This window comes from Myxine glutinosa, chromosome 7, assembly GCF_964187855.1.
Source record: "Myxine glutinosa chromosome 7, kmMyxGlut1.1, whole genome shotgun sequence".
NCBI lineage: Eukaryota > Metazoa > Chordata > Myxini > Myxiniformes > Myxinidae > Myxine > Myxine glutinosa.
The window spans coordinates 2,414,606-2,441,186 of NC_136267.1; the positions used below are offsets into that span (position 1 = coordinate 2,414,606).

The 26,581-nt window shown below is 50.1% G+C and overlaps 2 protein-coding genes across 3 annotated transcripts in view; one reads left to right on the forward strand and one right to left on the reverse strand.

Moving 5' to 3' along the window:
* Positions 1-9,249, forward strand: part of SIK2 (salt inducible kinase 2) — a 108,038-nt gene extending 98,789 nt beyond the window's left edge. The window contains exon 15 of the mRNA XM_068121719.2: positions 6,800-9,249. Coding sequence (XP_067977820.2) covers positions 6,800-7,886 — 1,087 coding nt within the window. The 3' untranslated portion in view covers positions 7,887-9,249. The remainder of the gene's footprint in view (positions 1-6,799) is intronic.
* Positions 9,250-9,401: 152 nt separating this feature from the next.
* Positions 9,402-26,581, reverse strand: part of ALG9 (ALG9 alpha-1,2-mannosyltransferase) — a 62,300-nt gene continuing 45,120 nt past the window's right edge. The window contains exons 10-15 of one of the 2 annotated variants that reach the window (XR_013624002.1): positions 24,799-24,953; positions 19,234-19,363; positions 18,818-18,904; positions 17,838-17,967; positions 17,495-17,625; positions 9,402-10,028 (exon numbers count right to left, since the gene is read on the reverse strand). Coding sequence is in view for 1 of the 2 variants with exons in the window: in XM_068121720.2 (XP_067977821.2) it covers positions 9,899-10,028; positions 17,495-17,625; positions 17,838-17,967; positions 18,772-18,904; positions 19,234-19,363; positions 24,799-24,953 (809 nt within the window). In the remaining variant the exon portion in view is untranslated. Of the gene's footprint in view, positions 10,029-17,494; positions 17,626-17,837; positions 17,968-18,771; positions 18,905-19,233; positions 19,364-24,798; positions 24,954-26,581 lie in introns of both variants that reach the window. The other variant, XM_068121720.2, reaches the window with a different exon arrangement.

Sequence of the window (26,581 nt, forward strand, 5' to 3'; positions counted from 1 at the left end):
TGAAGGCAGTGGGGGAGTTTGTTCCAGAGGCGGGAGAAAAGGGGAATTAAAGAGTGAAGGTGAGCACAGAGCCTAGATTTTGGCAGTTTAACCATAAGAAGGTTGCTGGCAGATCGTGTGCGACCTGAAGGAATATTGGGGGGACAGAGCACAGAGAGCTGGGGGAGCAAGGACGGAGAGGAGTCGGTAGATGACAGAAAGGCCACCAACCTGCCTGCGGTGAGTGAGTGAAAGGCCCTCGGAGATAGCTTCATCGCAGGAGAATCCAATGATTCTGAAAGCTTTGGCTTTAACAGCGTGAAGCCGAGCTAGGTGTGAGGCAGGAGCACTGGCCCAGAGGGGGGAACAGTATTCCAATGAGCTGCGGATGAAAGCCTTGTATGTGGTGAGGAGCTCAGGTGTGCCAAGGAAGGACTTCGCACGACGGAGGATGCCCAGTCGGCAACTGGCTTTGGAGGCCAGCTTGGAAATGTGGTTTTCTCAAGAAAGATCACGGCAGATAGTCAGACCCAAAAGCTTGAGCGACAGAACTTCTTGGAGAGGATTGTTGAAAAAGTAGTTGGGAGGGTTTTCCAGTCGGTCTTTTCGGAGAGACATAGTAAGAGTGTGAGATTTGTCAGGATTGAAAGACATGTTCCACTTGTTTGACCAGTCTGTGATTTTGTCCAGGTCTGCAGAGTGAGGAGGCTGCAGGCTGCCGATCTGAGGGATGAGGAATGGAACTGCAGAGAGTGGAGTCATCAGCAAAGAGAAAGAGAGGATTTTCCAGAGAGTCGGAGAGATCATTGATGAAGACCAGAAAAAGCACAGCGCCCAGAACACTACCTTGGGGAACTCCAGCCAGAACAGGAAGGGGCGATGAGAGAAATCCATTCAGGGCCACACGTTGACTACGACCAGAGAGGAAGTCTGCAAGCCAAGTGTGCAGATTTCCAGGGATACCATAGGAGGAGAGTTTGGTGAGCAGAGCTGGGTGCCAGACCGTATCGAAGGCACGTGATATGTCAAGGGAGACAGCTCTGATTTCCTGTTTGGCATTGAGGACCTCCATCCATTGTTGAGACAGCAGAAGCAACATGTCCAGAGTAGAATGACCTGGTCTGAATCCAAATTGATGATCGGAGATCAAGCCATTGGAGAAGACGAAGGATTTGATATCCGAATCAATGATGGATTCCATGACTTTGCTGATAATAATTGGGAGCAGGCTGATTGGTCTGGAGTTGCAAGGATCTGTTTTTGCACCTTTTTTGTGTAAAGCGGTAATGTTTGCTGATTTCCAAGATGCTGGCAGATGACCTTGAGCAAAAGAGAGGGTGAAAAGAACAGAGAGAGTGGGTGAGATAGAGCGGCAGAGCAGGATTTTAGGACCCGTGGGCTGATGCCGTCTGGTCCAGTTGCAGAATCAGAGTCGAGGTTTGACAAAAACTTCTCCACCTTGTCAGGAGAGAAGGACACAGAGTCCAGGAGCAGTTGGGTTTGACTGGGTAAGGTGGGAACAGAGAGAGATGGGTTTGGGACACAAGATTTTGAGGCAAACACAGAGTTGAGGCATTCGGCTTTGTCATGTGCGGTGTCAACTGTGCAGTCATTTGAGGTGAGGGAGGGGATGAAGGGGGAACAAACACCAGAAACGGATTTGTCCAGACGACACCAGGATTTGGAGGAAGGAGACAGGTTTGAGAGTTCATTCTTGAGTGTGGAGAGATAGTGCTTCCTGGCACTCCTGAGGGTAGACACACACTTGTTCCGAGCTTGGTGGAAGGAACTGAGATTTCCTTCAGTTGGATTTTCCTTCCAAGAGGCAACGGCAAGTTGTTTCAGGGCAACTGCCTCACCACAAGATTCAGTGTACCATCGACGGGAGGAAGGGTAAGACAACCAAAGACGAGATGGGATAAATCTGTGCATGAGAGAGAGAGCAGTTTGCTTTGGAAGAATTCCCAGGAAGAATTGATGTCAGAGGCAGTAGAGATGGGTGATTTACCCTTCCAGATGATGGGTCCAGATGATTGATGGCTGCTTGCAGCCCGTGCCAGTCGGCCTGAGTGAAATGCCAGACTCGTCGATGCTGAGGAGGCTCTCTGAGAATGGCCAGAGAGATGTCCACTTTAACAAGCACATGATCAGAAGAACCGATTGGAGCAGAAGAAGAGCAGCAGACATTTTCAGGGAAGTTAGACATAACCAAGTCCAGAAGAGAAGATGCTCCGTTGACTGAGATCCGGGTCGGGAAATTGACAGATTGTGTCAGTCCCAGTGAGTCGCAGAAGTCCTTTGCTGAAGAGCCATGGCTGGTGAGAGAGGTACCCACACCCAGCCAACTGGCATGGTGACAATTGAAATCACCACATATGAGGAAGAGAGAGTTGGGATGGGTAGATAGAAGTTGGTCCATATTATCAGACAGCGAGATGTAGATGGAGTCATCACTGTTTGGTGGACGGTACAACACACATATGAACAAAAGGTGGGAGTGAAGGGGAAGCCGTAGCCAAAGGTATTCCTGGGGGTGAGGTGGGGAGAGGGCAGTGCAGGGCGAGTGAGGAAGAGAGTTTTTTTATAAAGATAGCAACCCCACCTCCAGGACGAGGCTCAGGTCTATCATTCCGGAGGAGGGAGTAACCTGGGAGAGATACCAAGGAATCAGAGACATCATGAAGGAGGAAAGTTTCTGTTAAGCAGATCACGTCTGGTTTGTCAGAAGCAACCTGTATGGAGAGATCAGTCAAGTTTGAGCGAAGGCCCCGGATGTTTGAGGTCCATACCATTAATGAAGAGGAAGGGGGAGCATCGGATACAGAACAGGGGGGGGGGGGGGGGGGGCGGTAGGGTAAGATGTGGAAGAGGAGGAAGAGGTAGGGAGAGCTGTTGGAGGTGTGTCAGAGATTTCAGAATAGATTGGAGAAAGGGAAGAATGGGGCGGACAAAAGGCTTGAAGGCCTATTTTCTGCATCTCTCCTTGTTAACCCCCTTGCCCGCATTTCTTCTTCCACATCTTTAGCCAAGTCTTTCTCGGTCTTCCCCGTCCTCTACTTCCTTCTACATTCATTTCCATCACTCTTCTCAACCAGTCACTTTCATCCTTCCTTAACACATGACCAAACCATCTCAACCTGTTCCTCTTCACAGCATCAATCACAGGCTCGATTCCCATCATCTTTCGCAATTCATCATTTGTCTTCCTCTCTCTCATCTTTTCTCTAAGCCTGGTGTTGGCTTCGCGGTTCGGGTGCCGGCTTGGGATCCTAGGATCCTGGGTTTGAATCCCGATCGATCGCTGAATTAACGCCAGGGGGGTTGACTCAGCCTGTCATCCTTCCGAGGTCGGCAAATTGAGTACCAGCTTGCTGGGATGAATGATCCCAGTGTGTACCCCAATTTAGAATAGGTACACCATATCCCTGCGTGTCATAAGAGGCGACTGAGGGTTGGCGTCAGGAAGGGCATCCGGCCATAAAACATTGCCTCAAACAGGGAACCATGATTGTCATGGGGCCCGCAAGGCTAACCCCCACTCCAGCAGGGAAAATGGCCTTAAAACGATCATTCATATTCATTCATTCTCTCAACGATACTAAACACATCCACCGAACCATTTGCATTTCCACCCTTTCCAGCCTTCGTTGCTGCTCTACCTTCATTACCCATGTCTCGCTTCCATAAATCACAACACTTCTCACACATGCAGCATACACCTTTCCCTTCAGCTTCAACGACACTCCCCTCCTCATCAGCATGCCACTCAGTTCCCGAAACTTCTTCCATGCACATCTCACTCTAGCAACCGTTGCCGAGTCTGATCCACCTTCTCCATTCAGCATGTCTCCGAGATAGCAAAATGTTTTCACACCTTCCAGCTTCACGCTGTCTCCAAGATCTAACTCAACATTTTCTCCATCTGCAGCTCCCTCTGTGCACACCTTACACTTGAATATAGCTGCCACACTGGTTAATGACCCTCTCAGACCGCTACATTTTTGATGAACCCACTCAGCACACATTGTACATTGAATGGAGTTCATTCGGACAACCTGCCTGCACACAGCACATGGCCACTTCCCATTTCTTTCCACCTCACCACATGCTTTACCACTTGCCATCACCTTCGTCTTTCCTATATTCACCTTCAGACCTTTTCTCTCCATACATTCCTTCCACTTGTTGATCTTTTCCTTCAGTCCATCCATACTTTCCGCAATCAACACCAGATCATCTGCATACAACAACTCCCACGGTAAACCCTTCTTTAAGTTCTGAGCCAGCACCTCCATCACAGCTACAAATAGTAGTGGACTTAGTACCAACCCCTGATGCACTCCCACCTTCACCTCAAACTCACCACTGTTCCCGTCCTTCGTCCTTACAGCTGTGCGTGCTTTTTTGTACATTGCCATCACTACTCTGATCAACCATTCCTCCACTTCTAACTTCCTCAATGCCCATGTCAATACTTCGCGTGGAACCCTATCGAATGCTTTCTCCAGATCAACAAACCCAAGAAACAACTTCTTCCTCTTCTCCATGTACTTCTCCTGCAACTGCCTCACTACACCTCACGTTGTACGTCACGTGCAACAAATTTGACCTCCCTGCACCTCGTATTTGTTGTTATAAAAAAACGCTTCTGGTCACCGCCCTTGATGCTCGGTTTGCAAGCCACCATCTACAATTCTAATATAAGGGACATAATTACTCTTTTATGGAAAATGTTTTTCGAGTTTGTTTTATCCTCAAAAATAGACCGTTGTGAACTGAACACACATTCGTGTTAAAATATTGACCTTTAAATCCTACGCTTATAAAGGGGGACTGACATCTGTACAACACACAAACTGACTGTTTGTCATATGGTAGGTTTCATATATATATATATATATATATATATATATATATATATATATATATATATATATATATATATATATATATATATATATATATATATTTAACCACCCCTGACATTCCCTGCCCACTCTCCTATACTCAAATTGTTCTTTTATAGTCTTGTTGTACACCGCACCTTTCCTTTGCCATCTCCAGGCGCTGCATAACGTCATTGCCGGGCACCGAAGGGGGTTCGGCAATGACGCACGCTGATAGAGAGTACTCAGTTTTCACTGGTTGTTTTTCTTATTTTCTTGTTTGTCCGGGCGATATCTCAGCCATCCTTTGACCTAGGAAGCTGAAATTTGGGCACAATAGTAAGCAAGTATTTTGTCAAAAAGGATATTTTTTGTTTATTGATTAATCAATTAATTGATTGGTTACTTTATTATTATCGATTAATTAAGTACTTATATATATATATATATATATATATATATTTTTTTTTTTTAATTAAGTACTTATATATTTCCTTTCTCTTCTGGGCATTATCTCAGGCACCTTTTGAGTTAGGAAGCTGATATTTGGACATGCCAATGACCAAGTGATTTGGTTGTGAAGGCTATTTTTTTTTACTGATTCATCAATTAATCGATTATTTAATTATTCGATTAATGACTTGGTTAATTAATTTTTTTAAAGTTACAGATTCGGATGAAATGGTGGTGGTTTATATTTTATATTAGCCAATTGATTAATTATTTAATTTTTATTTTCTTTTATTTTCATTATTAACCCTTTGAGTACGGGATTTTTTTTTGATAAAAAAATACCCCCGGTACGGGATTAATTTGGCATTTAAAAATACCCCCGGTATGGGATTAATTTGGCATTTTGGTACAGAACGCAACCACGTACTGACTATCTTTTTTTTTTTCTTTTTTTTTGTATACAAGATCGAGGCTCGTGAAAGAGCTAACATTAATCACACAAAAAGACAAACCGACACACAAAACACAAAAAACAAGGGCAGCAGCAGACACGATGGGGAGAGAGGGGGAAGGACACAAACACAACATTTGAGAGCAGGGACATCGGGAGGACTTGGGGGGAGGTGGGAGAGGAATAAAACATATGAACACTGCAAGGACTCTGGGGTGAATTACCGGGGGTAGAAAAGATCAAGGTTTTCGATGGGGGAAGATAAGAGATAAGATGGTGGTGAACAGCTGTTTTAAAGACCTGGAGGGAGGAGTGGGATTGAAGGGAGTGGGGGAGTTTGTTCCAGAGGCGGGAGAAAACGGGAATGAAAGAGTGAAGGTGAGCAGAGAGCCTAGACTTTGGCAGTTTAACCATAAGAGGGTTGCAGGCAGATCTTGTGCGACCTGAAGGAATATTGGGGGGGCAGAGCACAGAGAGAGCTGGGGGAGCAAGGCCGGAGAGGAGTCGGTAGAAGACAGAAAGGCCACCAACCTGCCTGCGGTGAGTGAGTGAAAGGCCCTCGGAGTTGACTACATTGCAGGAGATTCCAATGATTCTGAAAGCTTTGGCCTCAACAGCGTGAAGCCGAGCAAGGTGTGAGGCAGGAGCACCAGCCCAGAGGGGGGAACAGTATTCCATTGAGCTGCGGATGAAGGTATAGGTATAGTCGATATATATTTATAGGTATAGTCGATCTATTTATAGGTATAGTCGATGACGTGTAGTAACGTCATCCGTACACAAATTTTTTTCGCGGGTTGCGGCACTGGACGTCATCCGTACTCAAAGGGTTTATCATTTATTTATTTTCTTTCTCATCTGGGCAATTTCTAAAAAGTTACATAAATTTCTAAAAGCTACATCTTTGGGCCCTGGCAATGCCGCGCTGGAGGATATTTAATTATTTGGCATGGGGGCGGTGTACTTTGAATGTATCTTATGTGTACTTGTTTTTATTGTACTTTCCCCTCATTTTCTTACATCATTACAGATTGCAGCAGCGGCGTCTCTTTCTGCACAAGCCAGCAGGCCAGCTCTCAACCCGATTCAGACAAATACAATTGGGATCATCCGGCCTTGTGAACAGCCAACAAAACGTCCCTACATTGGGCACAACTCTGGTCCATCCTCACAGTGGCCAGGTCAACGTCCTTCCATCAACCACTTCCATTCTGCCATCAACTTATGGCAGCCAACACATCCAACCACCGACCATGACACTCTCCCTACCATATGGTGGGCAGAACCAGCACCAACCACTAACCACCACCCTGTCTCTACCACATGGTAGCCAGCACACCCACCAACCACTCACCAACACCCTATCCTTACCACATGAGGGTCAACACAACAACCTACCCATGTCTACCATGAAGCTATCACATAGTGGCCCACACATCCAACCAATGACCACTACAATGTCCCTACCACATTGTGGTAGGCAAATCATCCCACCATCGACCACCACATTGTTATTCCCAAGCAGCGACCAGCACACCAACACGCCACCATCGACCACCACATTGTTATTCCCAAAGAGCGACCAGCTCACCGTCACGCCACCATCGACCACCACATTGTTATTCCCAAGCAGCGACCATTATTCCATCTCACCATCGACCACAACATTGCTATTCCCAAGCAGTGACCAGCACACGGTCATGCCACCATCGGCCACCACATTGTTATTCCCAAGCAGTGACCAGCACACCGTCATGCCACCATCGACCACCACATTGTTATTCCCAAGCAGCGACCATTATTCCATCTCACCATCGACCACAACATTGCTATTCCCAAGCAGCGACCATTATGCCATCTCACCATCAACCACAACATTGTTCTTCCCAGGCAGCGACCGGCACACCACCCCACCACCAACCACTTCCTTTCCATTTCCATCAACTCCACTCAGTTCTTACCAATGGCTAGATGACAAGAGCAAGCAGATGACCAATTTAGCAGTTGTTCTGACACCACCTCTTGTGCCAGCGGTCACGGAAAGCAGGTCAAGCAAGTGTGAGGAGAACTGTGAAATAATGGACACCACATTATCACCTCATTCATCTTGCTGGTAGCAAAGCAAGATGACAAGAAACAGTTGACTCACAAAATGGCATTGCCCTTTTCCCCTCTTATTTGGCACCAAAACCTTCAGTGGCCGGTCATGGAAATGGGCAATGAGAGTAATGGATGACTGTGGTAAAACCACACAACCACTCAGTGTGTCAACACAGGTTTTCAAAGCCAAAATGTGGTTGTTGCTTATGAAAACTAGGTTATGGTCACCATTATAAAATGTCTTCCGACTAAACATGCACCAAGTATTCTCGGATTGAAGAGATGAGGGAAGAATGAGGAACGTCTTTCTTTCCACAACAAAGTGACTTTTCTTTTGCGCAGAAGCTGAATGCTTTTGAATGGACCTGATGGCAAACTAAATATGTAGAAATGTAAATAGCAGTATTTTCGCTCTTCAAAAGGGTCCAGAGTTGTAGCAAAGGTCAAACCCACAAGACTGGCCTACCCCACCTAAAGGTGTCCTGTGCTGGCCTTAAACCGGGCCGAAGGTCAGCAAGCCTTACTGGGAACCTCATGCAGCATGGGGATCGTGGACACCCACACAATACATCATCATGGAACTCGAATATTGCCGATAAGTGATGAACTGTCAGGAATGATAAAGAAAAGGCATCCCATTTAAATTAAATTAAAAAAGCACTTTAAACGCAACGGGTTTGCGCGTGATACCATTGAACTCTCATTGTGTACAGACATCCTTATCCCATTCATTGTCCCTCTCCCTCCTTCCAGCCACATGCAAATCCATTTACTAAACCAAAGCCAAAAGGCACTAATTTTGCCAAACTGTTCACCTGGCTGTGACACTGCAGGAGATGGAAGAACCAACCTGAGCTGTATTACAAACTGCCCTTTGTTGTTAACTTTGTCTGGATTCCTGAGCCTGGTTTCTTTTTGCGGATACGGCCACCTTGCTGTTTATGGATTCCCACATGACCTGCTTAGAGCTTGCAAGATGTTTGCATCCTGTGAGTCGAGCATCGCGTCCTGAAGGGTTACGGTACGAAAGAGGACACGGTGGCATTTGGGTTCAAGTTCAGGTGCCGCTTTGCTCAGTCCACCAGTTGTTTTACGTGGTGCCACTGTTTGTCCATGTTAAAGTTTTGTCACTGCGACCCGGTGGTTTGCACCACTTTGGAATGGAGTTAACAGTATTGATTCTCAAACTGATGATGGTGGAGTGGGGTGGGAGACAATTCAATCCCCAAACACTGCCAAACCCACACCCTTCCAGCAAAACAATTAAATGTTGCTTTGGTAGACATTGTGCATTTCCATTCGAGCTCACCGAAAGGGCATTAGTGATATATAATGATGGTGTACAAATTGTTAATGATGAAAATAAAAACCCAAACTGTGTTTTGCCACACTGTACATTTCCCATATGTGGTACCTAACTGTGTGAGGGTGAGGCCTTTCAGCTCATCGTCTGGATGGCATCGTGTTTGCAGGACCAATCAGTCGACGATGCACAAACGGGTCATCATGAGTTTCAGGGTCAATAAAAGGCAGATGGTTTCAATCCGATTCCCACGGACCTTTTATTATCGGAACATCAGAGAAAATTAATTTTCTTTTACATTACATCGATTCCCAGTGCTTGCAGAAAACACCGTGATTAACCATCTGGTCAGTTGGGTTTTTAAAAGTGTGCCCATGTCACGGGATAAGCGTTCAATAAAAAAATAATTACACGAAACTATGGGAATATGTGAGCATTGTTTCCCTACGACTACCGTGTCCCCATCGCCTATCCCATATAACTCACCTTTCTTAAAGCTCAACTTTGTGGTTTTCCATGTGGATTAAGGACTTTCCTCTAATGAAGATGATAATGCTAACCCTGAGGAGGAATGCTGCCAAGGATAATACAAAAGGATAATGCTGGATGGTGGGCAAAAAGGACAAACTTAACTTTGGCTTGGCATTAGACAACAATCTATGTACCAGAGAGACACACAGGTCTTTTTCCGATCAGAGTTTGTCGAACCCGACGTTGAGCACTCCCTCAGAGAGTTTGTTGAACCCGACGTTGGGCACTCCGTATTCTTCGCGCTTGTAGAATACTGTAGTTACCATACGTTGTGTATTTTTTGGACAGAAATGGAACGTAGAATGCACGAAGGAGACGGGACGATCTAGGGTGAGAAAGCCAAAGGGAAGTTGTGAGGAGGAGATTACAGTTGGGATTACAAGTTATCATAAACCAAAAGTAAAAACCTGCAAGCGTGCATTCAAACATCTTAAGGAGGCCTTAAAGCCACATCAGAAAATAGTGCCTTCAGAAAGTATCTTCAGTAACCCCTTGACTTTTTCACATTTTGTTGTGTTACAGCCTGAATTAAAAATGGATTAAATTGTTTTGCCAGATGTACACATAATACCCCATAATGTCAGTTGTTTATTTTAGTATAAATGTTTAAAAAATAAATAAATACAGAAATATCTAATTTACATAAGTATTCAACTCCCAGAGTCAATAGTCGGACCCCGACATTCGCGGGGGATACGCTCCTGGAAAATGCTGCGAAATTTCAGAACTACAAATGTGAGGGCATTGTGAAAAGGGGGGATAGGTTCGTTCCCGGATGTTCCTATGTCGGGGAAGATCCCGCGAACGTCGGGGAAGATCCCGCGAACGTCGAGGAAGATCCCGCGAACGTCGAGGAAGATCCCGCGAGCGTCGAGGAAAATCCCGCGAGCGTCGAGGAAAATCCCGCGAGCGTCCAGGAAAATCCCGCGAGCGTCCAGGAAAATCCCGCGAGCGTCGAGGAAAATCCCGCGAGCGTCCAGGAAAATCCCGCGAGCGTCGAGGAAAATCCCGCGAGCGTCGAGGAAAATCCCGCGAGCGTCGAGGAAAATCCCGCGAGCGTCGAGGAAAATCCCGCGAGCGTCGAGGAAAATCCCGCGAGCGTCGAGGAAAATCCCGCGAACGTCGAGGAAAATCCCGCGAACGTCGAGGAAAATCCCGCGAACTTCGAGGAAAATCCCGCGAACGTCGAGGAAAATCCCGCGAACGTCGAGGAAAATCCCGCGAACGTCGAGGAAAATCCCGCGAACGTCGAGGAAAATCCCGCGAACGTCGAGGAAAATCCCGCGAACGTCGAGGAAAATCCCGCGAACGTCGAGGAAAATCCCGCGAACGTCGAGGAAAATCCCGCGAACGTCGAGGAAAATCCCGCGAACGTCGAGGAAAATCCCGCGAACGTCGAGGAAAATCCCGCGAACGTCGAGGAAAATCCCGCGAACGTCGAGGAAGATCCCGCGAGCGTCGAGGAAAATCCCGCGAGCGTCGAGGAAAATCCCGCGAGCGTCGAGGAAAATCCCGCGAGCGTCGAGGAAAATCCCGCGAACGTCGAGGAAAATCCCGCGAACGTCGAGGAAAATCCCGCGAACGTCGAGGAAAATCCCGCGAACGTCGAGGAAAATCCCGCGAACGTCGAGGAAAATCCCGCGAACGTCGAGGAAAATCCCGCGAACGTCGAGGAAAATCCCGCGAACGTCGAGGAAAATCCCGCGAACGTCGAGGAAAATCCCGCGAACGTCGAGGAAAATCCCGCGAACGTCGAGGAAAATCCCGCGAACGTCGAGGAAAATCCCGCGACCGTCGAGGAAAATCCCACGAACGTCAGGGCATTGTTTCAATGGGGAAATGGGGCAGGTAATTGAACTAATAGATGTAGTGGAGTGTTTTCATTCTGCACAGTAATTTGCAGGGGATGACGTGTTACGCTGCTGGTGGGAAATCCCTCAAAGCAATATTCACAGTGAGACGGGTGAGATATCCTGCGAAGCAATGTTCACAGTGTGAATAGCAAAATATCCAACAAAGCAATGTTTACCGTGTGAATGGTGGGATATCCCGCGAAGCTCATTTATAGCGCGGCTAAAATATTTTTATGTAGGCGTGAAAACGCGTAGCACATAGTTGTGGAGGTACAAGCAGGTCATGCTTGCGGCTCATGGAATATGTTTTTTGCATATGTCCAGTTGCTTTGTATGTGGCTGTTGGATGATGTGTTTTAGAACTGGGTCACACTCTGGTCACACTCACACTGGCTTGTGGACATTTTTTTTTGTGCCCGCAAATAACCACGAATACGAGGGACACAGGGCTGCAAATGTAGAAGCAGGTTGCAATTTATCAACCGCGAATACACAGAACCCGCCCATGTTGGGGTCTGACTGTACTTCGTAGAAGTGCCTTTTGGCAGCGATTACAGCTTCGAGTCTTCTTGGGTATGTCTGTATCAGCTTTGCACATCTCGATTTGGGGTGTTTCTCCCATTTTACTTGCAAATTTGCTCAAGCTCTGTCAAGTTGGATGGGGAGCGTTAATGAAAAACAATCTTCAAGTCTCTTCAGCAATCTTCACTCAAGGACTTTTACGTTCTTCTTCTGAAGCCATTCCAGTGTTGCTTTGGCTATATGCTTGGGGTCATTGTCCTGTTGGAATGTAAATCATCACCACAGTCTAAGGTCTTTTACACTCTGAAGCAGGTTCTCCTCAAGGATTTGCCTGTATCTGGCCCCATTAATTGTTCCCACTATCCTTACAAGTCTACCAGTCTCTGCTGCTGAAAAGCATCCCCATAGCATGATGCTGCCACCACAGTGCTTCACAGTACGGATGGTGTTAGGTGGGTGATGAGCAGTTCAATTTTCGTCTCATCAGACCACAGAATATTTTGCCTCATGCTCTCAGAGTCTTTCATGTGGGTCTTGCAAATTCCAGGCATGCTGTCATGTGCCTTTTTCTCAGGAGTGGCTTCCGTCTGGCCACTCTCCCATAAACCCTTGATTTGTGAAGTGCTGCAGAGACTGCTGTCCTTCCGGCAGGTTCTCCAATCTCAGCCAAGGAACTTTGTAGTTCTGTCAGAGTGGTCATTGGGTTCTTGGTCACCTCACTTATCAAGGTCCTTCTTGCCAGGTTGTTCAGTTTGGTCGTACAGCCAGCTCTAGGAAGAGTCTGGGAAGTTCCATATGCTTTCCATTTCCTAATGATGGAGCTCACTGTGCTCTTGGGAACTTTCAACACTCTAGAAATGCAAATGCAAAGAAAGAAATGCAAAGTTTTATTCCCTTCTCCAGATCTAGGCCTTCTCACAATTCTATCTCGGAGTTATACGGACAGTTCTTTAGACTTCATGGTAGAGTTTCTGCTCTGATATGCACTGTCAACGGTGGGACCTTATATAGAAAGGTGTGGTTTTTTTTCTAAATAATGTCCAATCAATTGAATTGGCCACAGGAACACTCCAATCAGGTTATAGAGACATATCAAGGATGATCAAAGGAAATTGGATGCACCTGAGCTCAATTTGGAGTGTCATAGCAAAGGGGTGGAATACTCATTGACTCAACACATTTCAGCTTTTCATTTATTAGTAAAAATGTATTAAAAAAAAGAAAAATACTTTGACATTATGGGGTATTATGTGCGGATCAGTGACAAAAAAAAATATCTCAGTTTAATCAATTTTAAATTCAGGCTATAACACAACAACAACACAACAGGCATTTGAAGGCCATTTTCCATGCTAGAGCAGGGGTTAGCCTTGCGGGCCCCCTGACAATCTTCTCCATTTTGCCCTATTTTCTGCATCTCCTCTTGTTAACCCCCTTGCCCGCATTTCTTCTTCCACCACCTTCAGCCAAGTCTTTCTCGGTCTTCCTCGTCCTCTACTTTCTTCTACATTCATTTCCATCACTCTTCTCAACCAGTCACTTTCATCCTTCCTCAACACATGACCAAACCATCTCAACCTGTTTCTCTTCACAGCATCCATCACAGGCTCCATTCCCATCATCTTTTGCAATTCATCATTTGTCTTCCTCTCTCTCAACGATACTCCGCACATCCACTGAACCATTCGCATTTCCACCCTTCATTGCTGCTCTACATTCATTACCCATGTCTCGCTCCCATAAGTCATAACACTTCTCACACATGCAGCATACACCTTTCCCTTCAGCTTCAACGACACTCCCATCCTCGTCAGCACGCCACTCAGTTCCCGAAACTTCTTCCATGCACATCTCACTCTAGCAACTGTTGCCGAGTCTGATCCACCTTCTCCATTCAGCATGTCTCCAAGGTAGCAAAATGTTTTCATACCTTCCAGCTTCACGCCGTCTCCAAGATCCAACTCAATATTTCCTTCATCTGCAGCTCCCTCTGTGCACACCTTACACTTGAATGTAGCTGCTACACTGGTTAATGACCCTCTCAGACCACTACATTTTTGATGAACCCACTCAGCGCACATTGTACATTCAATGGAGTTGACTCCAACACCCTTCCTGCACACAGCACATGCTTTACCACTTGCCATCACCTTCGTTTTTCCGATATTCACCTTCAGACCTTTTGTCTCCATACATTCCTTCCACTTGTTCATCTTCTCCTTCAGTCCATCCATACTTTCCGCACCAGATCATCCATACTTTCCGCAACACCAGATCATCTGCATACAACCACTCTCACGGCAAACCCTCCTTTACATTCCGAGCCAGCACCTCCATCACAGCTATAAATAGTAGTGGACTTGGTACCGACACCTTGATGCACTCCCACCTTCACCTAAAACTCACCACTGTTCCCGTCCTTTGTCCTTACAGCTGTGCGCGCTCTCTCTCGTACATTGACATCACTACTCTGATCAACCATTCCTCCACTCCTAACTTCCTCAATGCCCATGTCACTACTTCGCGTGGAACCCTATCGAATGCAGCTCTCCAAGAAACCCTATCGTGGAACCCGATCAAATGCAGCTCTCAAGATCAACAAACCCAAGAAACAACTTCTTCCTCTTCTCCATGTACTTCTCCTGCAACTGCCTTACAATAAAAAGTGCGTCTGTCATTCCTCTTCCTGGCATAAATCCAAACTGCATTTCGTCGATCTTCACTCTCTTCCTTATCCTCCTCTCCAACACCCTTTCCAATACCTTCATTCCATGCTCCAATAACTTTATCACTCGATACGAGCCACAGTCCAGAGGGTCACCTTTCCCCTTGTATTGAGGGACGAGGGTACTCAGTTTCCAATCCACTGGAATGCGGCCTTCTTTCATCACCAGATTACAGATCTCTGTCATTCTCTTCACACCCCAACTTCCTTCAACATATCTCTCACAACTCCTGTCGGCCCTCCTGCTTTTCTACTCTTCATTGCTTTTATGTTGTCCTGGTGTTGGGCTAGCGGCTAGGGTGCCGGCTTAGGATCCTAGGATCCTGGGTTCGAATCCCAGTCGATCGCTGAATTAACGCCAGGGGGGTTGACTCAGCCTGTCATCCTTCCGAGGTCGGCTAATTGAGTACCAGTTCACTGGTAATTCCCTGTGTGTCGTAAAAAGGCGACAAACAGGGTTGGCGGCAGGAAGGGCATCCGGCCGTAAAACATTGCTTCAAAAAGGGGACCAAAAAAAATAACAACAACCACGGTCCCCGAAAAAGGCCAACCCCCGCTTTGTGGGGAAAAATGGCCTCTAAACGGTGGTTATTGCTTTTATCGCTTCCTCAACTTCCTTCTCAGTTATCTTCTCTGCCAGTCCCAAAACTGGGTTAATTTTGATATTGCCATCCCATTCATTCTCTGCATTCAACAGCATTTTCATATATCTTTTCCATCTTCCTTTAATTCCATCTGGGTCCACAACGATTTGTCCCACTTCATCCTTCAAGCAACTCACACCCATCACATCACACCTCTCTTTCGCTATCTGCTTTGCAATCCTGAATACCGCTCTCTGACCCTCTTCTGAATCCAACCGTTCTCCGAACATTTTCCTACATGCCTCCTGCTCCATTGCTACCTCTTTCTTTGCAGCCTTCTTGGCTGCCTTATAACTTTAATGCCCTGCCTTTTCTGCCCCCTGGCCCCTTTGCCTTCTGCCACTTCTTGAACTTCTGCCTCTTCTCATCAATCCTCTTTCCAACTTAATCATCCCACCACCATGTTTCCGAGTGCCTCGGTGGTCCTTTTGTCCAACCACATACCTCACCAACGGCTCCCAACAGACTATCTTGCATTGACATCCAACCACTTTCAAGCTCAACCACATCATCCTCTACCATACCCAGCCTCTCTTTTAATGCCTCCCTCACTGTTACCTCTTTCAACCTCCACACCTTCATTCTCGGTTGGTACTTCACCCGCCGAGCTCCCCTCGCACCTTTCACACTTATGTCGCAGACAATCAAGTGGTGCTGAGAAACAGCCTCCTCCCCCGGGATCACCTTTGTGTCCCGGAGGTGCCCCCTATCTCGCATACGCACCATCAGGTAGTCAACGGTTGTCGTCGACCCACCTGACGTATATGTAACAAGCTTATTATCCTCTTCCTGGAACTGAGTATTACAAATCAACAAACCAGCTCCATCAGCAAACTCGAAAATCCTTTCACCTTCTCCATTCTTCACACCACATCCGTAACCCCCATGAACTCCCTCAAAACCATCCATACTCCTTCCCACATGTCCATTTAGGTCTCTTCCTGCCATAACAACTTCCTCATCTTTCACGTTTTCCATCAGCTTCTCTATTGCACACCAGAACTTGTTCTTCTCTTCATTGCTCCGACCAACCTGCGGAGCATATCCCGAGATGACGTCCACCAAGAGCTTTCCAATCATCATTTTCACAATAATCAACCTTTCACTCACTCTCGTCACACTCACCACACTGTCTACAAACTCCTCAAAAAACAGGGCACCAACACCATGCATGCCTTCCGGGCACCCTTGCCACACAAACTTGTATTTCTGTCCCTGCCTACCCTTCACCATTCTCACACCACTTCCCTTCCATCTCGTCTCTTGCACACAACATATGTCCACTCTTCTTCTGACCAATTCTTCCACCACTTCTCCTGATCTCCCTGACATTGTCCCTACATTCCATGTCCCAAACCTCAGAAACCGATCTCCACGTGGGGCATCAGACGTTTCGTCATCATAAATGGAGTGATTTCCACCCTTGCTTCAATCGGGTTCCCCACGTTCAGTTTTGACGAGAGGGAGTGAGGTCCCCCACGGGGTACTTCGGGCTGTACCCTGCCCATATGTAATTGTAATGGTTCCCTTTTTGAGGCAATGTTTTTTATGGCCGGATGCCCTTCCTGACGCCAACCCTTTTCGTCGCCTCTTACGACACGCAGGGATATGGTGTACGTATTCTAAACCGGGGTACACATTGGGTAGGCTATGACACAACAAAATGTGATAAATGTCAAGGGGTGTGAATACTTTCTGAAGGCAATAAGGCTTAAAAAGAGAGCTGAAAGGGACCAAAATGTTGTTTTTTAAATAAAATATAGGGATGTCAACGCTTAACTAGCTGGAAGAGAGCAAAAAAGTTCACAGTGTGATAAAATCTCAGAGAGAAAAACACTGGGTAGATGGGAGATACCGCCTGGTAACCACATCCTTTGTTTTAATCCACCTTCAATTATGCGAGACTGGATTGACCAAGCATTCACTGAATGAGAGCGATAGGTCAAATGTTTTTCTTAAATATTCTGGAGCGGAGTACTAGAAGTTACTGGGAGGTGAAAGAGGCCCAATGAGATGAGGTGACAAGTACAACATTTAAGTCACTGACCTCATTACGTCCAAGAAAGGCCGTTGCACCACAGATATCCACCTTTCCGTGTCGACCGTATAACGTGGCTCTCGCTCACTCGCTTGGCCCAAGTCCAGGTCCACTAGGTAGTCGCACCGAGCCAGATCGACCTGGGGAGGACGTGCCCGTCACAAACCAGGACCATCAGTTTGGTGCCTAGTTCACTACATCGTGCTGTACTTGGATCCATAGAGGCTTAATATTTCACTGCTGTGGGTCGTCGACACGCACCACCATTGTGCTCCATATTACGCTCAGCAAATGCAGACATTAATAAAAGACCCCTCCAACCACCACAATCCCTGACCCTCACGGCCCTTACGTAGCGTGATGCCTCTTCGTGGTTCCGATCGTTCATGTTCGGAGGAACAACACGTGTGGCGTCGGGGACGGTGGCAAAATGACGAGGCAGCTGACCACGGAATTCTGATTGTAAAAATTCCAGCTGCCAGCTGTGAGGGAATTGTTCGATGGAAGGTGGAAGGGAGGGTGGGGTTGGGGTGGGGGGGAGGGGGGAGGGGGGACAGGATCAAGGAATGCCCTTTGGAGTTCTCTAGGTGGCTCGAGAATTTGCCAAAATAACACCTTTGGGTATTGACAGAGCAAGCTATTCCATATAAGAAAGGGTATGTTTTTCTCCAAGGCACAGGATTGCAGGTAGACCAAGTAAATTGCAGGTAAGCACCACCATCTTTGGTACAAATAACATGTCTGCCAAGATGCACAATGCACATTTCCAGTGAGTTCACACCATGCCATAGGTGAACAAATGTATTGTTAAAACTACCTCTGAGTGACAGGTTGCTCATGTTGTTGACAGATGTGTAGTTGGTGAAACATACCACAACCATCAAAAAAGTGCAAACAATAAACAATGCCAACAACAACCAAGAGTAATAAGAAAGAATGCAGAAAGGATCAGAATGAGTGACAAGTGAAAAGCATAACTTGGATTTCCTTTTGTAAACAACACATATCCAGACACACCACCAGTCTTCCTCCAACAACACAGCACCAGTCTTCCTCCAACAACACAGCACCAGTCTTCCTCCAACAACACACCACCAGTCTTCCTCCAACAACACACCACCAGTCTTCCTCCAACAACACACCACCAGTCTTCCTCCAACAACACACCACCAGTCTTCCTCCAACAACACACCACCAGTCTTCCTCCAACAACACACCACCAGTCTTCCTCCAACAACACACCACCTTTCCCTCATTAATTTGTATCGCGTCCTGCCAGAAAGTACCGGTTTGGGAGGAAAAAGCTGGAAGGAAAGCGATGCCACTCTTTACCAATGCACAGCGTTGTGTACCGGCTCATGTGCCCAGAATCTGGCAGCTGCTGGAACTCTGGGTACAAGTCCAAGGGAGCGTGGTACCCTGGGGGACGATAACCAAACGAGGATTCAGAATAATCTCAAGTACCGAGATATTACATCCGGATACGAAAGCCCAACGGCAAACAAACTTTGGTGTTTGTATTATCGTGCATTTATTTATTTATTTATTTACCACACAAGTTTGTGCACAGTGGGATCTGTTACTTCTAGGCCCCATGTTTTAGGTGCACGTACTTGTGACCTACAAGTTTGCTGTCCGACGGTATATAGCAGCGAATAGACTTTATGATGCAGAATTTGTCCTCCCCACCAAGGGGTTTAACATTTGGTTGGGGTGAACACAAGGAAGTGCATGAAAAGACGAGTAACCATTAAAAAGAGCGAGGCAGCGGGACAGTGAGAGCACAGCAAACAGCAGGATCGTCGAGTAGGCCAGGCCTCGTGACGTGTGCGTGTAATGTTCCATCCGCAGCCGGCAGAACACGTAATGGTAATATTTCTGGGGAGGAGGCGAAAATGGAAGCAGATGTCGATTATGTCGCTCGGACAACCGCTCAACTTCACAACATGTTAATAATTTTCACAATTTCGAGGTTTTGTGTTTTGTTCTGTAGCCAAGACGTTTCTCAGAGTTTGTTGCTGCCACTGTCATTAAAGTGCGGATTGGATTCCCTAACCCAAGCTTATGGAAAACCTTTATAATCTCCAATATCAAAAACATCACTAACAAATGCTCAATGGCTGAAAATAACACCCAAGTTAATGCAATAGAAGAGGGGGGGAAAGTGGGAAAGTAGTGTTATTGCGCAGCAACTGTAAAAACACAATCATCAGCCCGTCAATTGGCCAACGACTGGTGGTGTGATGCATTGAGTCAACCAGCCGTGTCCTTTTGGAATTTTCACTTAAACACCAATTAGTTGTTTGGACGCATTCCATTGATCTCAAAGTATCAGGAGATCCACTCCAAAGAGACACACAAGACATGGGGCCAAACAAATGCTTAATGATGGACGTGTGGCGGACACAAAAGCCCACTGGCGTGGTGACATCATTCCGCGCACCAAGTGGGCGGTGGCCACGCCCGAGGGGTAGGCGTGGCCTCATGATATACACCGGGCGCGCAGCCCGGAGCGCGCCAGTGTTACAGTGAGCTCCTGAAATAAAGACGCTTATAAGTTACCGCTTGTCCGCTTCCTCCTTGCTCGCAAGCAGCGCGCGTAACGCCGCGCTTTACTGGTGACCCCCTTGACGTTGGATCTGCCGGAGCGATCCTTCCACACGCGACGCCATTGCCATGGCCAACTTCATCAAACTTCCCGAATTTTGGGAGGCTCAGGCCGAAGTCTGGTTCGTCCAGGCCGAAGCCCAATTTCAGCTTCGGCGCCTCACCGGCGATGACACGCGCTATTGCCACGTCGTCGCCTCCCTCGGGCCCGGCACGGCCGCTTGAGTTGTGTCCGTCCTTCGCCACCCACCGGACGGCCACAAGTACGAGGCACTCAAGCGGCTACTCCTAGCCACGTTCGGCCTCACGGATGACGCACGGGCCGACCGCCTCCTGGATCTCCCCGAGCTCGGTGACACGCGCCCGTCGGTCCGAATGGACCATATGCTGTCACTGTTGGGCGACGAAGCCCCCGGTTCTCTATTCCGGGCGCTTTTCCGTCGCCAACTTCCAGCGCAGGTTCGCCTCGCGTTGGCCGGGACCGGGCTAACGGAACCCCGAGCATTGGCAGCCGAGGCGGACAAGTACTTCGCCGCTTCGGACACGCGGGCGAGAGTCGGCGTGGCCGTCACGGCCCTCGTGGCTGATGCTGCTGATGCTGCTGCTGATGCTGCTGATCCACAGCATCAGCTTATACAGCATACGCAGCATGCTGATACGCACCTCGTGACCGCCGCCACGCCCCGCCCACCGCCGCGGCGAAAACCGCCACCGCGGGGAAACCCGCCAACTCCACCGGCCTGGCGGAGCCAGCCGCGCTCCTCCAGCTCCACCACCTGGTGCTGGTTCCACGCCAAGTTCGGCCACGAAGCTCGGCAGTGTCATCCGCCATGCTCCTTCAACAGGTCGGGAAACGCCCGGGCCGGCGCTCAATAGTGGCGATGAGCGCCGGCCGTTCGAGCAGCCTGCTGTTCATAACGGACACCTTCTCCGGGCGCCGTTACCTGTGCGACACGGGAGTGCAGGTGAGTGTCGTTCCCGCCGGCACGTCAGACAAGCACGCCGCGGGTGGGGGTCCCGCGCTGCTTGCCGCGAACGGGACGCCCATCCGTACGTACGGAAAACGCTGCCTCTCTCTGCGGTTCGGAGGGCAGGTTTTCCGATGGACGTTCGTCACCGCCGACGTGCCCATGGCACTGCTTGGCGCGGACTTCCTGTGCGCTAATGGGCTCCTGGTCGACGTCAAGCGCAGACGTCTTGTCCAGGCCGAGACGTTCAGCTCGCTCGCTTGTGCGTTGCCCAGCTTAACGAGCGGCTTGCCAAGCGGCTTGCCGAACGGTTCGGTTCCGGCCACGTTGGTCTGTACGCTTCCGGCAGCGGACGCATTCACCCGCCTCCTCGCCGGCTTCCCGGCCCTCACGCGGCCCACCTTCTCGGCGGGGGCCGTCAAGCACGGGGTGGCCCATCACATCCCCACCGTCGGGCCACCGGTCTACGCCCGGGCACGCCGCCTCGAGCCGACGAAGCTGGCGGTGGCAAAAGCGGTGTTCGCTACCCTGGAGCGACTCGGCATCGTTCGGCGCTCAGAGAGCGCTTGGGCGCCGCCGCTGCACATCGTGCCGAAGCCCGGCGGGGGATGGCGACCGTGCGGGGACTATCGCCGTCTCAATGACGCCACGACTCCCGACCGCTACCCCGTCCCCCACATTCAGGACTTTTCCGCCCGTTTGGCGGGCATGTCCTTCTTCTCGAAGGTGGACCTCATACGCGGCTACCATCAGGTCCCCGTCAGGCCGGAGGACGTCCCGAAGACGGCGGTCATCACGCCATTCGGACTCTTCGAGTTCCTGCGCATGCCCTTCGGTCTGAAGAATGCGGCTCAGGCGTTCCAGCGACTGATGGACAGCGTCCTGCGTGACTTGGATTTTGTCTATGTCTACCTGGACGATATCCTCGTCGCCAGCGCGTCCCGCGAAGAGCACCTACGCCACCTCCGCACGCTCTTCGAACGCCTGGGCCAGCATGGCCTGATTGTGAACCCCGCAAAGTGCCGGTTCGTCGCCGCCATAATCGATTTTCTGGGGCACCGTGTCACCAGGCACGGAGCCGTCCCCCTGCCGGCCAAGGTGGAGGTGGTGAAGGGGTTTCCGCGCCCCCGCACGATCAGAGGGCTGCAGGAGTTCCTGGGCATGGTGAACTTTTACCATCGGTTCCTGCCCCGTATCGCACAGCACCTGCGCCCCCTGCACGAAGCTCTCCGAGGTAAGCCGGGCAAAGGCGACGTTACCTGGACCGAGCAGATGGACACGGCGTTCACGGGCGCGAAGCTCGCCTTGGCTAACGCCACCATGCTCGCGCACCCGGCGCCCGATGCACCGATCGCCCTCACCACCGATGCCTCGGACTACGCGGTGGGCGCGGTGCACGAGCAATGGGTGCGTGGAGCTTGGCAACCGCTGGCGTTCTTTAGCCGGCAGCTTCGCCCGCCCGAACGCCGTTACAGTACCTTCGACCGCGAGTTGCTCGGGCTTCACTTGGCGGTCAGGCACTTCCGCCATCTGCTCGAGGGCCGTGCGTTCACTGCCTTCGTCGACCACAAGCCGCTGATCTTCGCGATGGGCAAGGTCACCGAGCCGTGGTCGGCCCGGCAGCAGCGTCACCTCTCGGCCGTGTCCGAGTACACGACGGACATCCAGCACGTCGCGGGGAAGGACAACCCGGTGGCGGATTGCCTTTCCCGGGCCGTCGCCCACGCAGTCCACCTCGGCATCGACTATGCCCGGATGGCAGCGGACCAGGCCGCTGACCCCGACGTCCAGGACTTGCGGACCGCCGTCACGGGCCTCCGCGTCACCGAGGTGGCGTTCGACGGCGCGGGCGCGGCCCTCTTGTGCGACGTCTCCCTCGGGCGTCCTCGCCCCATCGTGCCCGCGGGCTGGCAGCGCCAGGTGTTTGACGCCATCCACGGCCTGTCCCACCCGGGCGCGAGGGCCTCCCAAAGGCTGATCGCCGACAAGTTCGTCTGGCATGGCCTCCGGAAGGCCGTCCGCGGCTGGGCCAGGACGTGCCTCGCGTGCCAGCGTGCCAAGGTGCACCGGCACACCCAGGCCCCGTTGGCCCCGTTCACGGTGCCGGAACGCCGGTTTGACCACGTCCACGTGGACCTGGTGGGACTCTGCCCCCCTCGCGGGGTTTCACCTACGTCCTCACCATGGTGGACCGCACCACCCGGTGGCCGGAGGCCATGCCCTTGGCGTCGACAACGGCGGCCGATGTCGCGCAGGCTTTCATCGCCACCTGGGTCGCCCGGTTCGGCGCCCCCTCAGACATCTCGTCCGACCGCGGCCCCCAGTTCACCTCGGAGCTCTGGGGGGCGGTCGCGCAGGGGCTCGGGGTCCGGCTGCACCGAACCACGGCCTACCACCCCCAGGCTAACGGCCTGTGTGAGCGATTTCACCGCTCATTGAAGGCCGCGCTCCGGGCCACCCTCCGCGACGGCGGCTGGGTCGACAGGCTCCCCTGGGTCCTGCTGGGCCTCCGGACGGCGCCCAAGGAGGACCTGCGCGCATCCGCGGCGGAGTTGGTCTTCGGGCAACCGCTGCGGGTGCCGGGCGAGTTCCTCCCCGACTCCACGGCACCACGGTCCGCGGCACAGCAGCGCTCCGCTCTGCAAGAGACCGCCCAGAGGTTCGCCCCGGTGCCAACGGCATGCCACGGGCACCCACGGGCACCCACCGACGCACGTCGCCCCAGAGCTTCGCACGGCGGAGTACGTCTTCGTCCGCCACGATGCCCACCGGATACCACTGCGCCCCCCGTACGACGGGCCTTTCCGCGTGCTGGAGACCGGGGCGAAGCACTTCACCCTGGACATCGGCGGTACTCCTGACCACGTTTCGGTAGACCGCCTCAAGCCGGCCCACCTCGACGTGGACCATCCACCGCCAGTGGCCCGACCCCCACGTCGGGGCCGCCCCCCTGCGGGCGGACCCCCGGCACCGCCCAGCCCCGCCGCCACACCACCCCCCGGTCCTGCACCCATCCCAGGGGCAGCCAGGGGCATCCCACCTGGCATCCCTGCACCCCGGACGCCGCCGATCGCCAGGGGGCGCTTCGGCCGGGTCATTCGTCTGCCCCGCAAACTGGCCCTCCAGGTGCGCGGGAATTCTGGGGGGGCACGTGTGGCGGACACAAAAGCCCACTGGCGTGGTGACATCATTCCGCGCACCAAGTGGGCGGTGGCCACGCCCGAGGGGTAGGCGTGGCCTCATGATATACACCGGGCGCGCAGCCCGGAGCGCGCCAGTGTTACAGTGAGCTCCTGAAATAAAGACGCTTATAAGTTACCGCTTGTCCGCTTCCTCCTTGCTCGCAAGCAGCGCGCGTAACGCCGCGCTTTAGACGCATAGATTGTGAACAAGGAAGTCATCGGCACAAAAAGGGGGCAAGGCCTGCATGAGACATGGAGTTTAAAATACCGTTAAACCAGTCAGTTACCTCTCGTGGCCAAGACAGAGAATGCATATTGATGATGGACGAAACAACCTGAACATTATGATGGACGCAGACACGGTGTTTTGGCCATACAACACAGGTGATTGGACAAAGCTATTCCCAAAGTTCCTCTTCGATAAAATTGTTGGGGTTGGATTTGATTAGGTTGGGGTTGAAGTATAATCGTGTGTAAATCATAAATAGTATTCACCAGTACTATGACTTATAACTACTCCTGATAACCACCATATTTGCCATGGTAACAGCCCAACCTGCAGGGAAGCGAGTCCCACGGCGCCACAAAGGCAAAGCAGGGGAACGATGGGGAAGATAAATCGTTCCTCCTTGTGAGGCCTCGTCCCAAAGATGCCCAGCCACAAGTACGGAGCGCACAGCGCGAGCCAAAATGGCTTACCCAGTGTCTGGACTGGGAGTGGGTGGGGGAGAATCAACATCAGATATGGGAGGGGAAAGAAAAAAGAAAAAAAACTTTCATCTTTGTTAGTGATCAAAGGCCATGGAAAGAATGAAACACTTTCAAAGAGAAGAAACAAAAGAGAAAAATAATGAACTCGACTTGAAAATAATTAACTTGAAAGGTAATTAACTTGACCCTTCCTGCAGGGCCTGTGAGTAATGTGTGGTTGGAAGATCCGTACACAATCAGCCCGTTAATTGGTTAAATCATATTTTTTTTAGATATGGTATGCTTTAGATATTTGATGATCATTTTAACAATCTGTTTGTTTTTGTTTCACACAGAATGGAAAACGTAAAGGTAGAGCATGGCGATTGTGATATATGACAGGTTCGACGATATGTTCGGCATGAACGAAATTGGAATCAAAATGCCGAAGTGTGCAGAATCAGCCGCCGTACGCCGTAATGACATCAGACGTAATCACATCACCCTGTCATGTGACCAGATTCTCATCTCCGATTGGTGTACGTTTGAGGGGACATACATACAGGCGGTCAAACACTGTTCTAGATGGCTTTGCCCTATGGGTTACCCCGTAAAAAACTAACACAAGAACGAGAATCCCAGCCTCGCTTAAATAATATTGTTATGTTTGTAGTGGGTAGGCAGCGATTACCTTAGTCCAGGTAGAATTGTGTAGGTAGTGTGCTCCGACTGTCGTGAAGAAGAAGAAACCCCATGTATCATAAGTAGGAAATTCATTTAGACCGGATGTCGTGTAACCGCGTATCTTCGTTCCCATCACGAGGGGTGGGGTATGTTAATTAGTTAGGGATTATGGGTAATGAATCCCCTGTATGTAATGGCCTCTGTTATTTTTCCTCTGTTCCTTATGACATCAGCAGCACACACACAAAGCCAGGCAATCACGCATTTATAACACGAAATAAAAGCAACTGGAACAAGACGTTGAACAATACCGCTGGCACTGCCAGCCGCCACATCAAGCAGGCAGGGCCGTAAGGCCAGGCCCCGAAGAGCAGTGATTGGTCAGGACACCAAGAGTGAGGAGATGGCACTATCGGATAGGAGTGGTCACACAGACGTCAACGGATGACGTCAGTTTGAAACATTTTGCACTCTTGTCTGTCGCTCTTATCTTCTGGCTTTGGTGGTGAGCGGTCATGATTTCGTATCTCGCTCTGCTTCGGGATTTTGGCGAACGGTCGGAGTTCATAGTGCTCCTGCGCGAGGGGGATTCGTTGACAAGCACGTGAACATTTGTAGCGCTCTTGCGCCGGGGACATTGGAAGGCTGGACGATGGAGAACGAGGGCGCGCGGAGGCCTTTTTCCTGCCAGGGCCGGTGCCACGTCCAGATTGCGCTCTCGGGACCTGGGCGACTCCTGACGAGGTTCAAGAGTAGCTCGGAGCTAAGTGCCCACAAAAATAACACGCATTTATTTTCCAGTTATTTTTCCCCTTTGTCTGTATACAGGTCTGTGGGGGAGGTCCCATTTAGGAATCATAGTTTTAATCGTGCCTTATTTTGTTACCGGCATTTCTTTAATAAAACCGGTATTTTTGTACAGTTAAATCCTGTGTCGGTTTTGAATTAATAATCATCAGGTTCGA